At 34.0% G+C, this 17334-nt stretch overlaps 1 protein-coding gene across 1 annotated transcript in view; it reads left to right on the top strand.

The window, feature by feature from the left end:
• LOC111047607 (serine/threonine-protein phosphatase 2A 56 kDa regulatory subunit gamma isoform) overlaps nt 1–17334 on the top strand; it is a 116724-nt gene that overhangs the window by 8706 nt on the left and 90684 nt on the right. Inside the window, 1 exon segment of the mRNA XM_039426487.1 lies at nt 14108–14489. Within this exon segment, the coding sequence (XP_039282421.1) occupies nt 14400–14489 (90 nt within the window). The 5' untranslated portion in view covers nt 14108–14399.

The raw sequence follows: 17334 nt of genomic DNA, 5'->3' as shown, positions 1-17334 counted from the left end.
GAATCGCAGCTACTAATAATAATACGTTTTTGTCTACTTGAAGACAGCGAAATGAAGACAGCGTACTTTAAAGTAGTGGGTTACTCTCAAATGTGCTGTCGATAGAGATCATCTAATCGAGCAGCACGTTCGCAAATACAATAATTATTGCATTCTCTGTGATGACTAATCGCATTCCACCCAGGGGTCCGGAGCTGGCGCGCGAACAGTACGTATATATATAGTGAGGTTCATGTTATAATGGCGGTGGAGAAAGATAGGGGAATAGGGATGCCGATTCTCTGCCTTTTCACCACCTTCTACATAGAATAGATACAGAATGGAAACTGTCAATCAAACGCCTATCCAACCAATGCTTTTTACATGGCACAAATACTATAGTGAGGTCCACGTTATAATGGCAGTAGATAAAGATAGGAGAACAGCGTTGCCATTTATCTGCGTTGATTTAATATATTTTCACATTTTTAAAAACGGATTTTGCAACGTTGTGAAGCTAGAAAACTATAGTGGTATGTTTTTTGTCGAATGATAGACAAGGATAGCAACTCGAAAGCTAATAAAATACTGCCATTATAACGTGGACCTCACTATAGGCACGTCACGTGACCTTAGGAAGTTCCAATCCTGGTCTTCTGATTGGTTCGCGGCAGTGAACGAGATCAATTGATCCGGATCAGTGAAGTGATCCGAACCTCCCATCAATAATACTATTACAATGCGGAACTTCCTAACAAGATGGCGGATTTTTGCGCCAGGGTACTAGCGAGTTTCCATACTTTATGTATACTGTGCCCTCTATCATAGAGTAAAGATGCCATTTAAAGATTACATTATTTGTCTCTGCTTCTAAAGACTGTTTACTCACACTTGAAAAAGTAAAATCAGATAGTGTCGATTTTCAATGTATTCATTCATTTCATAAAAACAATTCACTTACATTTTGAATAAATTAATAAAAACAATATAAAAATGTTGTAGTACCATTTATTTTTTAAAAATTTTAAAATAGTTCGACTAGTTTCGACCCTAACTTAGGTCATTTTCGTTTTATTAATAATTCATTCATTTCATTATTACATTTTTGTAAGATTTATTATTGCACTTCCTTCTATAGAGGATAAGTGAGGTTACAGTGAGGTTCACGTTATAATGGCAGTGGAGAAAGATAGGTGAACAGGGTTGTCGATTCTGTGCCTTGTCACTGCCTTGTATAGAGGATAAATTAGGCTATAGTGAGGTTCATGTTATAATAGCAGTGGATAAATATAGTAAACAGGGTTGCCGATTCTCTGCCTTGCCACTTCTTTTGAGTGTTAACACTTGAAAAAGTAGAACTAAATAGTTTAGGTATTCAATGTACTCATTTATTTCATTATTACATTTTTGTATGATTGATTATAGTAAGATCCTCGTTATAATTACAATCGAGAAAGATAAGGGAATATCGTTGGCGACTCTCTCTTTCTGCCTTGCTTCTGCCTTTAATAGAGGATAGCTGATACCAGTCTATCTTATGCAATATCAACTGTTCATTCTTGTTTAAAATAATCAATCATATCTATTCGTCAAGAAGGTATATTATTCAATGATTAGATTATAAATTTTTATAATTGAGATTATATTTTAAATATTTTGTAAATTAATTGAATATCTACATTGTTAAAACTCGATCTAGCAACATTGAGAGGTAGAAAAGGATAGGGCTATCTGCATAGTTGAATGATATACGAGGATAGTAACACCAATGTGAATCAAACACTGCCGTTATAACGTGGACCTCACTATATATGCATTGACTGTATTTGGTACTAAGTTGATAAACAACATTCCGGGACGACTGCGCACTGTTTACATTTTGTTGCTGTATTTCTAGGCGCTTATTCTTTTCATCCTTGAGAATTCAGAATCGGAGCTTATTACGTCACACATTGCTTGGTTCTGATGTCAAAATAAGGAAAACATTTCGATTTTATTGAGACATTAATCTATTCATTTCCAAGATCCAGTTGCACAAAAGCCTGTTAAATTTTAACCGTGATTAAATGCCACAAGAACTAATCAGAAAGGTATTCTTTTCAAAGCAGCTGTCTCTGATTGGTTCTCGTGGCATTTAATCACGGTTAAAGTTTAACAAGCTTCTGTGCAACCGGGCCTTAAACTTCTTTCCTCACAAAGCTACAGTTTTTGTTCGACTCATATGAACTTTGACTTGTAGATGAGACTCATCTAATCAGAATAGACACTGTTATATTCTGTCTATGCTATCTATTCTAATCTCATCTATGGGCTGATCTATCTCCAGCCCATTAGCATTATTAATCGTAATAGAATGTTGATGCTTTAAAAACGTTAATTTAGAATAGAAAATTATGAGAATCATCTAATTAGAATATATACTGTATCTATAGTGAGGTCTATGGTGAGGTGTTTGATTAGCAATTGTATTACTATCCTTGTCTATCATTCAACAAAGATGATATCTCTTTCTCGCTTTGCTCTGTTGTCAGTTCGTCTTTCAGCAATGTAGAATTTTGAATTAATAATTGATTAACAAAATATTTAATCTTGAGGCTGTGCAAAGGCTTAAAATAAACTTTCTACTGGTGATATTTTTCAAAGTTTTTCGATTTGTATATCATCGAGCTATCAAAATGAAAAAGTTTTCTCAGGAAAATATTTTTTCCTAATCATTTCTTTTTGAGATATGAGCACCCGAAGTTTAAATTTTTGGGACAGAACTTTTCAAATTCGGTAAGAGATAAATTCATGAGATCTAGAGGCTGAATTCTTCATGATATTGTTGATGTAGTAAAATAAAAATTTTCTGAAAATATGGATTTTTGAGAAAGTTATTCAATTTACCAAAAATTAACAAAAATAACTCAACTAAAAATTATTTTTGGTAATTTTTAGTAAATTTAATAACTTTCTCAAAAATCCATATTTTCAGAATTTTTTTTACTAGATTAACAATACCATGAAGAATCCATCCTCTAGATCTGTCCCAAAAATTTAAACTTTAGGCGCTCATATCTCAAAAAGTAATGATGAGGAAAAAAATGTTTTCCCGAGAAAACTTTTCCATTTTGATAGCTTGATAGTTTACAAATAGAAAAACATCACCAGTAGAAAGTTTATTTTTAGCCTTTGCACAGCCTGTGAATTATGTAAATTCATTATGAAATCATTGAAAAATATCATTTCTTGTTTGTCAAAAATATAATTGATTATTTTAAACGAGAATGAACAGTTAATATTTCATCAATAAACCTGTATCAGCTACCGTCTATAGAAGGCTTTGACAAGATAGAGGATCGACAACGTTGTTCTCCTATCTTTCTCCACTGCCATTTTAACGTGGATCTAACGATAGTAAGAAATTTTTCAGATGTTATTCAATGCGTTTCTCCAGCAATAGAAAAGATTTAATACAAGCTGATGCACAGTTCGAGTAAACAAGAGTCAAACCCAGCAATGGAATGCAGTGAGGAGAGTAAAAATAGTAGACACATACAAAGGATAGGAGTAACGCTTTTAGAACTGATAACCGATAGGAACGTTTATGTGGGAAGTTTCAAGTATTTGGATGCACTGGTCCGAGATTAGAGCTCTTTTTTCATGTATGCTACACACATAAAGAGAGAGAGAGAGAGATTCAGATTCAGATTCCTTTATTCATGTGTTTAACAAAACATAATTCAACTTACGTTCTAGCGTTAAAAATAAATACCAGTAGCAGTAAAATAACATGGTGAATCATATTAAACTAATGAGTTCTACAATAATATTGAGCAAGAAAAATGATAAAATATGCAAAAGTTAAGGTACTACTGTAATGTTTTCACATGAAACTGTGAAGTTTGGTCCTTAAGAAGTCCATTCTCAGAAAGAGAAAGAGATTGATTGATTGAGTACTTTATTTATGTAGATTACAATATAATACTGGCTTATACCCTTACATACAATAGCTTACAATACAGCAAAATTATAGATTAATTTACATAATATAGACTAAGAAAATTATAATTATTGAACTTTATATGATATGAAAAAAGCAATTTGTAATAACTATAGATAAATAGATAATATTGTTATGCATCTACATAAATTCGCGGAGCTTTGGACATATCAATGTCCATTCTTCGGAAAGAATATTCAAAGTATCCTTCCTACTAACTCTAACAAAATTGAGTGAGAGAGAGGGAGACCGAGAGAGAAAGAGAGACAGAGTGTCAAGAGACGGAGATTGAACTTGAGTGTTGGAAGGAAATAATCAATGTGTATTATTCAGTTGTTGGGAATATTTCGTCAGGATTTCTGTTGGAATCACATTTGGCTCGTGCCATCCTTGCAGTTTGTGAATTGTTCAGTTGAATGCAGTGTATATTTTTGTGGTCGTTGATTCGTTTGTCGAATGCTTCTGCCTTTGGAGTCTTATCTGGTCTATTTGTAGTCTACGTGTGCTCATTCATGAAGGCTGTCTAGAATAGTGATTGTTTCAAACTGTTTTCAAACAATTCTTGCATCTTTTTTCTATTCCAAAAACCTTTATCTATTTACTTCTACTTTTCTCGTCAACTGTTTGGCAAATTGGGGTAGATCTGTTTTCTAGAGCATCGTAATAATATTTTTTTCCGTTTTGTGGTGCAGTTTTAGATATTCCAAGTGTAGAAAAAATTGAGCGAAATTCAGTCAAATGAAACGTCATTTGTTTTGACTAAATTGAAGTTGGTGTCTGTCCAGGTTTATTGTATGTTTGTCTGTCGTTGAGTGTCTGTTTGAGTTGTTTGTCGTTGAGTGTCGTTGAGAGGCTGTGTAAAGGCTAAAAATAAACTTTCTACTGGTGAGATTTTTCAAAGTTTTTCGATTTGTATAATTATCATCAAGCTATCAAAATGAAAAAGTTTTCTCATTAAAACACTTTTTTTTCAATCATTACTTTTTGAGATATGAGCGCCTGAAGTTTAAATTTTTGGGACAGAACATTTCAAATTCGATAAGAGTTAAATCCATGAGAATTAGTGGATACATTCTTCATGGTATTGTTGATCTAATAAGACTTAAATTTTCTAAAAGTATCAATTTTTAAGATAACCAATTTACTAAAATAACTAAGATATTCAATTTACTAAAAATAACCAAAAATAAATTTTAGTTGAGTTATTTTTGGTAAATTGAATAACTTTCTCAAAAATTTATATTTTAAGAAAATTTTTGTTCTACTTGATCAACAATACCATGAAGAATTTATCCTTAAAATCTCATGGTTTTATCTTTCACCGAACTTGAAATAATGTTCTGTCCCAAAAATTCAAACCTCCAAGAAAATTTTTGTTTTACTTGATCAACAATACCATGAAGAATTTATCCTTAAATCTCATGGTTTTATCTTTCACCGAACTTGAAATGTTCTGTCCCAAAAATTCAAACCTCTAAGAAAATTTTTGTTCTACTTGATCAACAATACCATGAAGAATTTATCCTCTAAATCTCATGGATTTAACTCTTACCGAATTTGAAATGTTCTGTCCCAAAAATATAAACTTTAGGTGCTCATATCTCGAAAAGTAATGATCGGAAAAAAATGTTTTCCTGAGAAAACTATTTTATTTTGATAGCTTGATTATATGCAAATCGAGAAACTTTGAAAAATATCACCAGTAGAAAGTTTATTTTTAGCCTTTGCACAGCCTTAAAGGTCGTTCGTATGCTTCAATCAATGATATAACACATATTATATGTGTATCATCTTACATATATATCAGTTTTCCAGAGCATCGTAATAGAATATAAATTTTTCCTACAGATACCTTGAAAAGTGACCATTTCCTGCACTAATTGCAGGTCGCAAAGAATCACTTTTCCGCACTAGTGCGCAAAGTGAGTACTTTGCGTACTCCAGATTTGCAGCATGACAACGCAAAATAGTTGGTAGGTTATATGGAGCACCAGTGCAGCAAAATCAGAATTAAGTTGGTAATACTCATAGTGAGGCCCACGTTATAATGGCAGTGGAGAACAGCGTTGCCTACCTATTTATTATGTGCCTTGATTATAGTCATTTCAATGCTTACATAAGATAAACCCCCTTCAAGCAGTCACATATTTTCAATTGAATTACTAATCATTATAATTCAATTATTATTATTCAATTTTAAATAAATTAAGGTTTTTATTAATAATAAAATTACACAGAAAAATATTTGATGGATTTCAGGGAATTTTACCCATAATTACCCACTTTTCATATTCAATGGTAACTGTAGGAAAAATTTGATGTGAAATACGTGCGCAAAGTTTGTTTGCTGCACTCAAGAAACCATCATTCCGCACTCGCCTACGGCTCGTGCATAAACGTTTCTTTCGGTGCAGCAAACTGTCACTTTGCGCACTAGTTGCACAAATAACTATTTCCGTTTTGAGGTACAGTTTAAGATATTCCAAGTGTAGCAAAAATTGAGCGAAATTCAGCCAAATGCAACGTCATTTTTTTGACTAAATTGCATGTCCAGGTTTATTGTATGTTTGTCTGTGTGTTTGTCTGTGTCTTAAAGGTCGTTCGTATGCTTCAATCAATATTATTACACATATTATATACTATATATTATATAAATGGTAGGTAGCCTCGTGTCTTGCCAGAGTGGCCGAGAGTGCCTTGCCATGGTTATGTCTTATAATAGGTGTTAGAGCATGGTCATCGTCCAAATGCAATTAGTGTCAAGTCTGAATGACTTTTCGCGTCAAACTGCCAGACCCTGTCAATGGATCGTTTCTCTATATATCTCTCTCTCTCTTACTATCTCTCTTTCTCACACACATACACACTCATTCGCTCCCTATCTATTCATCTCTCTGTCGCACAAGTTTTTCACTGTCCTGTTTCCTTTGGAGATTACTATTCCTGGAAAGGAAATGTTGAAGGATATTCTTTACAAGCATCATCTTCTGTTTAGAAGATAGTGATGTAATGTTGATGTCCTTTCAATAAATAAATATTGATGTCCTTTCAATTAAAGATTCCTATTTAACGTATTAGTATGTACGAATTTTGATAAAAATGTACAGAGTATTTGGAATAAAGGCAGAAGAAGAGTGTATTTTAGAGAAAGAATTCACAAGAAAACTGTAATCATTTTAGAGGCATAAATTACTACAAAAAAATATTGAAAAATATGTTCGCATTCAGTTAATTGTGCCAAGTTATTAGATTACATGATATAATTGAATCAAGATTATTGGATGAGTGTTAATAGGATAAAGAGTTATAAAACAAGATTTATTCCAGTCTTTTCATCGAAAAGTTGAACGGTTTTACGGTTTGATCTTTGGTTAGAACTAACAATGATTCTACAGCTACATCGAATCAATAATTTTCAAATATTTAGCATTGCTTTATTCAATCAAATTAATCAATATATATATATAATATATATATATATATATATATATATATATATATATATTATATATATACTCGAAGCTTGTGTGTAGGCAATTTTTCTGCTGAATCTTTTCGTGTATGACAAAATTTGGAATATTTGGGCGTGTCTAGTCTTGGCCAATGACAGTCGAGTTCAACTGTCATTGGTCAACAGCTCATTGGAATCGTAGGGCACTCATACAATTTATCCTGATGTTCAATGTTTAAGCTTTAAGCTTTCTAGAGATTGATAATGGTTTAACAACCGAAACTAGTGTGTCGAATTGCTTCAATAAATCGGAGTGCTTTTGACAATATCAACTCGTTTACATACACTATGAATATCTATTAAGCATCACCTTCATAACAGCACAGAAAGTTGAATTCTTGATTACAGAATTAGTTATACATTTTAGAAGTCTCTTGAAATTATGTTGATTGTGATGTAATTTTCTTTGTTCCCTGAATGCGAACCTTCATTTATCCAAGTTAATAATAAATGTAGCTTCCATGATGAAACAGAATTGAATTGAGGAATTTCTGAAGAAAAATGCTACAGCATTCATTGAAACTTCAATTTTTCACTTCTGACTGTTTTGAATCAAACGCCAAGTTCAACAAAGACATTATTAAAGGATGAATAATAAAAGGGATGTTATTAACACTGAATAATAAGAAGGAAGCTCTTTCATTCCCGGCTTTATTGTACCTTCATATCTTGCTCTACAACAAAACCTGTTCTTTTAAAATTTATTTTTTTAGGTAGATTGACTGAGATGGCACACAGTTTGAATGTAAGATTTGTTATTGAAGTTCTTAGATTTTTTTTATACTGAGTCACTGTATGAAAACTAGGGAGTGAGTGAGAAAATGAGAGCAAGACATTTACATTATCATTGCATTTTCGAGTTGATGAGATGGAGCGGAAAATAAGGCATTAATCAGAGGCTTCTTGAATGCTTAAAGTACCTAAATTGATAAAATTAATTGAGATTGAGTGTATATCACACACTCTGAATATAATAACAATCGATTAAAGATTAAATGAATATATTGCAGCAATCTATAAAAACTAGTAGTTCTGTAAGTTACTCGCGCTCAGTAAGTTACATTGACCTGTTGTTATATTTTCTCAAAAATTAATAAATAGTTTTATCAATTTAAATTGTTAGAAAAAATCCTAAATACACATAGAGCTTTCTGTCCTATCGTACCGTGACGTGTCGTTCCGGAATGTGGGTGTGAGCGCTGTTATCAGGTCTGGCTGCAACTGTCTACAACGTTGATGGAAAGATACATTTTCAAGATGTTCGATGTTTTTAAACGGGTAGTATTATAGTCAACTGTCTACTAACGTTGATGGAAAGATAGTCTACATTTTCAAGATGTTCGATGTTTTTGAACGGGTAATATTATAGTCCACTAGACAGCTGATTTTTGATGAATAGTATTCTATAGTCTGATTTTTACTCTAATATTGGCGTATGAAGGAGGCTCCTTTTTCCTTTTATATTATCCTTGAAATGCAAAATATCCAAAAATGTCGACGCGCAATTTAAAAAGGAACATACCTGTCGAATTTCATGAAAATCTATTACCGCGTTTCGCCGTAAATGCGCAACATATAAAAATTAAGAGAAATGCCAAACCGTCGACTTGAATCGTAGACCTCACTTCGCTCGGTCAATAATAACAATGACTAGTATTAAATATTGTTTTTCAACATGGTTTTCTAGTCTTCACCAGGTAGATAAATCTAGGACACATTCTAGACTGAGTGAACTTGACATTTCTACTCACCCTCAAAACTAGAGACTAAACTTCAACCTGCTCTGAGGTTGAAAAAGAAGGAACGTGCTTGTTGTCAGCTTTCATCCTCTCCTCCTCCTCCTCGTCGTCGTCCTTCTCCTCCTCCTCCTCCTCCTCCTCCTCCTCCTCCTCCTCCTCTTCCTCCTCCACCACCTCCACTCTTGTCTAGTTTTATCTCAACTATCATCAACGGGGATAAAGTGTTGTCACTTCATTTACTAAACTCTCAACAGCCTTGAGTTGCACTCTGGTCCAATTTTGGAACAACGAAATGAATTCTATAATTTTTATCTTGCATTAATGTTACGAGTGTAGCCTGGTTTCATAGCCTGTTTTATTGAACAATGTTGCGAGATGACATTTCTAGTTGTAATTGCCACGGTTATGTAGATTAAGGGAGTGATGTCAACAAAGCATTAAAAGGAGCAAAGATGACAGTTCTTCTTAAAATATGCATTCTTGTTTCATTTTTGTTTACCATAATAAATTTATCACCGACTCCTCTTTGATAATGATAACCAATGATATAATGGAATGAGAACCAAATTATGACATATTGTTTTTTACTGTTTTGAGTGCGAACCGCTAAGTAGAAGGAATTTTGTTATCAATTCGGATCTTAATCTTTCTAATTTCAAAATTAATTGTTTTAAGTGTTTGTGTTCTATTTCAATGTGGAAATTAGAGAAGAATTGAAAAGTCGCACATAACCTTTATTAGGACAATTTATTTTATGAAATTGGGATGAAAAGAAGTTTTGGACTGTAGTCTGTTTCTTTGTCCTTAAGTGATTGTAAATGATGAATAAAATATAACGAGAACCAATCAGGGACAACTGTTTTGGATAGAAGACTTTTATGACATTCATCACGGTTGAAATTTAACATGCTTTTGTGAAAATGAGCTCTAGAATTTCACAAACTTCGATTATGAACTTGATGACCTAGTGAAGTCTAGTGTCATCTTACACGTATGACACAGTCTAATCTTGATAATGGTATTCCAATTAAATCTGTCCTAATGATTGTTCGGTTCCGGGTTCGAGCCTGGTCAAGTTTAGCATCTTTTTGTCAAGTTTAGCATACACATTAACAGTGCATTTCATTTCACTTGGCATAGAATTTGCAATAAAAGTTTCAAATAGCTCCTCTTCACAGAATCAATTGCAGAATATTTTTAACGATTTTGTTTTGATGACACCAAGGCTAACCTGTGATCGATACGATACCTTGATGATTTTTTATTATAAAATGAGATGCGGATGTCACAATAAAACACTAACCTTACACAAACCTTCCCTCAGTTTTATTTCGGACATGAAGATTTCAATGATCATTGTGTCCAATGTTTCAACTAGCTTATAAATATTGTTTATTTCACGCTGACCTACTCCTTTGAAATAGTCAGTGAGTGTTTGGACAGAGGCCATGGAAGTTTAGTGCTGTGCATTGCGACCTCGGAAGTTACTCAGAAGTTCATTACAATGCGAATCGCATCCGTTTACATAGGAAACCAATGGAAAGCAACGCGTCAAAAGATTTAAATTCGGTGAAGGTTGCAGAGCAGTTACGGAAAGGCTCTTCTCCCATCTTCAAAAACAAGACATCTCTATCTCTGCTTCTTATTGCTGCATTTTATAAACACGAAGTTTGCTTTTTAGCTCAGTTTCTGAGTTCAGAGTTTGGTGGAGTTTCATTGATCACATTTTCTATTGATTGATTGATGGGTAGCCAGTCAAATGACCTACTGAAGTAAAAACAAAAATAATAATAATGAGTTTTAATACAGTTTGATAAAGTTTTATTGATAACATTTTCCGTTTATTTTGCTGTGTTCCATTCTCTTCTTTCATACGGTGTTATATTTTTGTGGAAATTCAACTATGCAATACATATATTTAGGATTCAAAAGTGATGGTGGGTGAATCTATTTGAGCAAGTTGTAGAGATGATTTCAAAAAGTTGAAGATTCTCACACTATCAGGTGTATTTTGGAGGCTCTTTGTTTTGTTGATAAGAATAAAGATAGGTTAAATACAGGAGAACTGTTGTTCCACTCATACAATACCAGATATAGACAAGAGACGACATTCATCGAACTAGTATGAATGAGAGGGGGTGAGGAGTGCAGGGATTCGGCTTTATAATCCATTACCAACACGCGTTAAGGCTCTTACAGGTGAAAAGTTTAGAATTAAGGTGAGGGAGGAGTTGTTGCAGGTTTGTCCTTATTCCAGTGAGGAATTCTTTTTGCATTATGAAATGCAAAGATTGACAACTTAGATTATAATTGACAAATCGGTATACCCCTTTCATAGGTGGTCAGTGGGACGAAAAATGAAAATGAAAAAATGTTGAAAAGAATAGAATTAAGGTGAGGGAGGGTTTTTGCAGGTTTGTCCTTATTCCAGTGAGGAATTCCTTTTCATTATGAAATGCAAAGATTGACGACTTAGATTATAATTGACAAATCCGTATACCCCTTTCATAGGTGGTCAGTGGGACGAAAAATGAAAATGAAAAAATGTTGATTTGTCAGTCATACAAATTAGGCTACATAATAACTTATAGATACACGACAGAGTGAATTCAGACTGAAAATAATAATACACATAATGCAAAGCTCAAAAAGCTTGTCCGCATATGAGAAATATTAAACAAACAATACAGAATATTGTTTGTTTGATTGTCAACAAACATGCTTGTATTTGATAGAATTCCTCCAGGTTAGTCAAATTCCTCCAGCTTCATTATTTTCCATTGTCCAAGTAGAACAGAATACTCATAGAATAGAATTAACCGGTCGCCGGCAACCTGTCTCTTTGACAACTAAGCTCCTCGCAATTTTGATCATAGGCGTCAGTAAATCTCCTGGCAAAATATACCATTACCGTCAACTAGTCTCCCCGACATCTAATCCCCTACTAGAACGAAGGAGCTCAATCAGATTGTACATCTTATGGCAGTACCAGATATTCAAATTGATTGTCTGTGGTGGATATGTTATACATCGTTTTTGGCGCAGCCTCTGGTGATAGAATACAAATAATTTTAGAGTTATTTAACCATTATAAGGAACAACAGGCTTGAAGCCCAATAAGTTTATTGTAGCTCATATATTTTGTCAGCTCAACTTTTTCAACTTTTTGTCAGCTCAAATATTCAAACTAGTCATCTATAGAAATGCTATAGAAACTGAAACTAAATTCATCTCATGATAAACTTTCTGAATGATTTTTAATTGAATGATGGTTTGAAATTCATCAAATTTCGAAACTTATTCTAGTTTAGAGTGGTTGGATTATAATATTGAACAATGTAAAATCTAGACTTCTTCACCTATCATTGGTTATCGGTACAGTATTAGGCAGTTTTCAAACAAGTAATTGACTTCAATTATTAGGAAATGAGTTTCCATATCTCTAGCAGCTCCCTTTTTTCAGTACATCGTCACTTATCTTCAAGCACATTGATTAGCCAGACTAAATTTGAAAACCGAACCACTCATGTTGTAGGGAATTATTATTATAACAACGCCTTCCTGATTTGATAATCAGTCACTTCAACTAAAGCTTTTGAATATCCTTGAAACTTGTCAGTTGTGTAAACAATCCCATTTCTTGAAATTGACGTTTCTCTATTGTGCAATTAACTTGGTAATCAAATCATGAATTGGAAACGATCATACATTGATTGCATCAATGAAAGGGTGTTTCAGTATGAAATTTATAGTGGGGTCCACGTTATAATGACAGTATTTGATTAACATAGGTGTTGCTATCCTTGCTTATCATTCGACAAAGCAGATAGCGCTATCCTTCTCTAGCTCCTCAACGTTTCCAAATCGTTTTTCAATGTCATCATCATCTCCACTTCAGGGTTTATTAATCAACCTGTTCCGGTACCCATCTCTTTCTTGGCCTCCCTACATCTCTTTTTCCAGTAGGTCTATAGTTTTTGACTTCAAGGGGCATTCTATTCAAATGACTGCACCAGTTGCGTCTATTTTGTATAATTCTTTCATGCAGAGGAGCAATCGATAAAACCTGTCTTATATCTGTATTTCTGATTCTATCAATTCTAGTGCAGCCAAATACACTCCATAGAAACCTCATTTCTGCAGTTTGAATTCGTCTGTCCATTTTCCGTATGTGAATCCAATTCTCACTTCCATAAAGGAGAGTCGGAACTGCAATAGTATCATAGAACTTTATTCTCGTTTCTTGTCTAGTTTTGTTCTTGAGGTTACTATGGTTTGTTAATGTGTAGAAAGATAACTAATTAATAGAATATTCAATCTGAATAATGAACATTTATTATTTAACCACTGAAAAATATTTTTTCTTGGCGAATAAAATATAATTGATTATTTTAAACAAGAATGAACAGTTGATATTAAATAATCAGATATACAGATATACCAATATCAGCTATTCTCCATAGAAGGCAGTGGCAAGACAGCACATAGGCAACGCTGTTCTCCTATCTTTCTCCACTGCCATAATAACGTGGACCTCACTAGTTTCAAGCCTGCTCTTTAATAGAAAGAATCCGTGGTATAGTGGATAGAGTGCTTGCGTAGCAGCACAGAGATCCCGGGTTCAAACCCTTTCACAACCAAAAGTTTTTTAACCAGATCACTCCCGTGTTATCGGATGCACACGTTAAACTGTCGGTCCCGGATGAAGTATGACAGTCGTAAGGCCCATTGACGGCTTAAATTATATATTCAGGCGGTGGGACCTTCCCGCAAGGGACTCCCCACCAACAAAAGCCATACGAATTTAATAGAAAGAAAATTATTTTCAAATAAATTAAATTCGTTAATGAAGAAATCCAATATATCTTTGCATTTATAAATGAGAAATTATTTTAGTCATCTAGGATTTTATTTCATCTTGTTGAGTGTGATGAAGACATTGGAAAATTGAAGGCGAAATGTAGCAGTAGTGACAGTGATATAACTTGATTCTTCTCCTATGAATATTTCGCTGACGATCTATTGAAAGTGTATAGTCTAGCGTGAAATGCGTTGACTCTTCAACACGGAATGTTTCACTGAAGATCTATCTGTTGAAAGTGCAATGTGTTGAAAATTATGCTAGCAAGTGTGTTATGTGAAATATACTACTACTAGTCTGAAAAGTGTTGTCAAGTGAGATCTACGAATGCCTCATCCGTTCACTGTCGTTGGAATGTCGTTGAGTGCACTATCTTTCTTCAAAAGGAAAAAAAGTTGGGGTGACCTGGGATCACATGTGAGTATAAGCTTAGAGTAAAGATACAAATTCATAGAGATTATTTGTCTCTCGTATAAGTCAAACAAATCAATAACCGTGTATATCTTTGGGGTCGCGACAGTAGAGGACTGTTTTCCAGTCGGGAGTGTACGAAAATTGAAGAGTCCTCTACTGTCGCCTAACGCAGGCGACATTTGAGGCCTCTTTTTCAGGAGTCCTCTACCGTCGCAGGTCTCGACTTTAGGTGCTGTCTGCCATTCTGGAGAGCCTAGCGCAGGCGACAGTTGAGGCCTCTTTTTCAGGAGTCCTCTACCGTCGCTGGCCTCGAATGTCGCAGGTCTCGACTGTCGGGCCTGTACAAAAATTAGAGAGTCGCTTGCAGCAGGCGACATCCTTCTGCGATACCAGACTGTACCTGTACGAATGGGTCAATAGTGTAACAGGATATTGATTTGTAGAATAATATCCTACATCTATAATGTACTGAGAATTTGACATCCAAGAATCAAAAAGGTATTTACGAGTTTGAAAATTTCGTTTTTTATGAAGAAGCAACTAAGGTATATTTACAGTAAAGTTACAATACTTATTCATAATATGGAAGGAATAATGGGATATAATATATTATTCAATTGCTGGTAAATCCATACTAATTAAATGATAATTCTTTTGGTGCTGTCTGCCATTCTGGAGAGCCTAGCGCAGGCGACAGTTGAGGCCTCTTTTTCAGGAGTCCTCTACGGTCGCAGGTCTCGACTGTCGGGGCTGTACAAAAATTAGAGAGGCCTCAACTGTCGCCTAACGCAGGCGACATTTGAGGCCTCTTTTTCAGGAGTCCTCTACCGTCGCTGGCCTCGAATGTCGCAGGTCTCTACCGTCGCTGGTCTCGAATGTCGCAGGACTCTTCTGTCGTTTGCCTCGTTTGACATAGACCCATATCTTTAGTAGGTTCACTGATTTAGTGTGTGTGGTTGTGAATATGACGCTGGAATGAATGATTCTTGTAACGTTGTAGTTGAATGTAAGGCTGGTCATTAGGTTAGGTTAGGTAAGGTTTGGTTTGGTTAGGTTTGGTTGGGTTAGGTCAGGTCATAGTTGCTTATGGAGTTATGTCTAATTGCAATGACTAATCAGTGTGTGTTGCGTCATAAGCAACTATGTGAAGTATTGTGACTGAACGTGACTAGTCTTGTCTTGACTAACCTGTGTATGCCCAGCCTTAGACAAAGCAGATTGGTTTATCATTACACAAAGCAGATGACTCCATCCTTCTCTAGCTGAGCTCGGTTACCAAATCGTTTGTTTGTATGCTATAAAGAAATATAATGAACTACCAAAATATCTCATCTCAATTATGAAAATTTATCATTATTTCATGAAAATATATATTTTTTGGAATGAAATATATTTTGAGATAGAATTGATCATTATTAAGAAGGATCAACAATTATTATATAATATACTTTTATATATTTTTAGTTCAGTTAATATACTCTTACTTTATACTTTTTAAATTCATTTATTACTTTTATATTTTTTTTCAAAATCTTCAAATCATTATTCTTGGACCAAAAATCAAGTGACGAAGAAGTGTGTGATATCATACCTCAACCTTTGGACAAAATTAACTTTTTTGGAGAGAAATAGTAGTCTACCGGCTTAGCCTAGTTTATATTATGATTGTAGTATTTTGTACAATAAATGAATAAATATAATATATACCGGGATGTCTTGCTTCACAGATATTCTATTATTTATAGGAGGCTGTGAGAAAAGAGAATTGGCAACCATGCCGTACTATCATTCCCACAGATTTTATAACGTGAATCTCTTAAAAGACAATCGATTCCTGTGACATCCACTCAGTGAATATAATATCATAGCTATAGATACAAGTAACTGGTTATATTTATATTTAATACTTTATATTTATACTTTACTTTTATACTTTATATTTAAATCTAGTTTCAAGGAAATTCTCATCGCTCTCATTTGGTAGTGCTCTCACTTATTTTTCGAACTCAACACTCAGGAAATAATAATATCTCCGGTCTGGTGTCAGAGTTTTCAGGTCGCAACTGATCAATTCAGGGCCTCTGACATGACTTAACGACTCTGGAAATGCAAACTGTTCTATTTTATGTTTACATTATAAAACCACGATTATCTCATCGTTAGGAAATTTAACTGAAACGAAATACTTTGCTATAGTGATGAGTTTGGTTATTGATCAGTATACCTGATGGTTTAAAATTATACAGCTTGAAAGTTTTCTTGGTTGGTAATTGTCCAATTGACTTGACAATCAACTCCTAATTTTGGGTAATTACCTTGGGAGTAGATTTTAAAAATGTTTATAAGAGTTATGATGCTCCTTATGTCATTTTGGATTACTAAACTAGAGTTGTAACTTGCCATGACACGGTATTTACCCATAATTTATTGTAACATTTAGACTATTTTCGTATTCAAAATTTTTATCTCTGTTTCAATGTTATTTCTAAATATGCTTTGAACATTACTTAATGGTAAACAGAGATTGAATAGTAAAGACCTTGTTGAATAGACAAGACAAAGCCATGTGAAAAATGTAAGTACTTCGAATAACAAGACAATCTTATTTCCGTACTGGGAAAGATTCATTATACCTTGATATAATTGGTTAGTTGGTATTTATTAGTTAATATCGGGGACCGAGCTTCGCTCTGGAGTACAAAAGCATAAAACATTTATTACGAAAGAAGAAATTTTAATAACATTTATACAGAGATGTTCTATCCAATAACAGTAAATTGAGATTAATTCCCAGAGGAATGCAAAATTTTCCCTCACAAAAGGCCCAGTTGCCGGTTAAATTTTAATC

The sequence above is a fragment of the Nilaparvata lugens genome, chromosome 4 (genome assembly GCF_014356525.2).
Source record: "Nilaparvata lugens isolate BPH chromosome 4, ASM1435652v1, whole genome shotgun sequence".
Lineage (NCBI taxonomy): Eukaryota > Metazoa > Arthropoda > Insecta > Hemiptera > Delphacidae > Nilaparvata > Nilaparvata lugens.
This window is presented reverse-complemented; position numbering and strand designations above follow the sequence as displayed.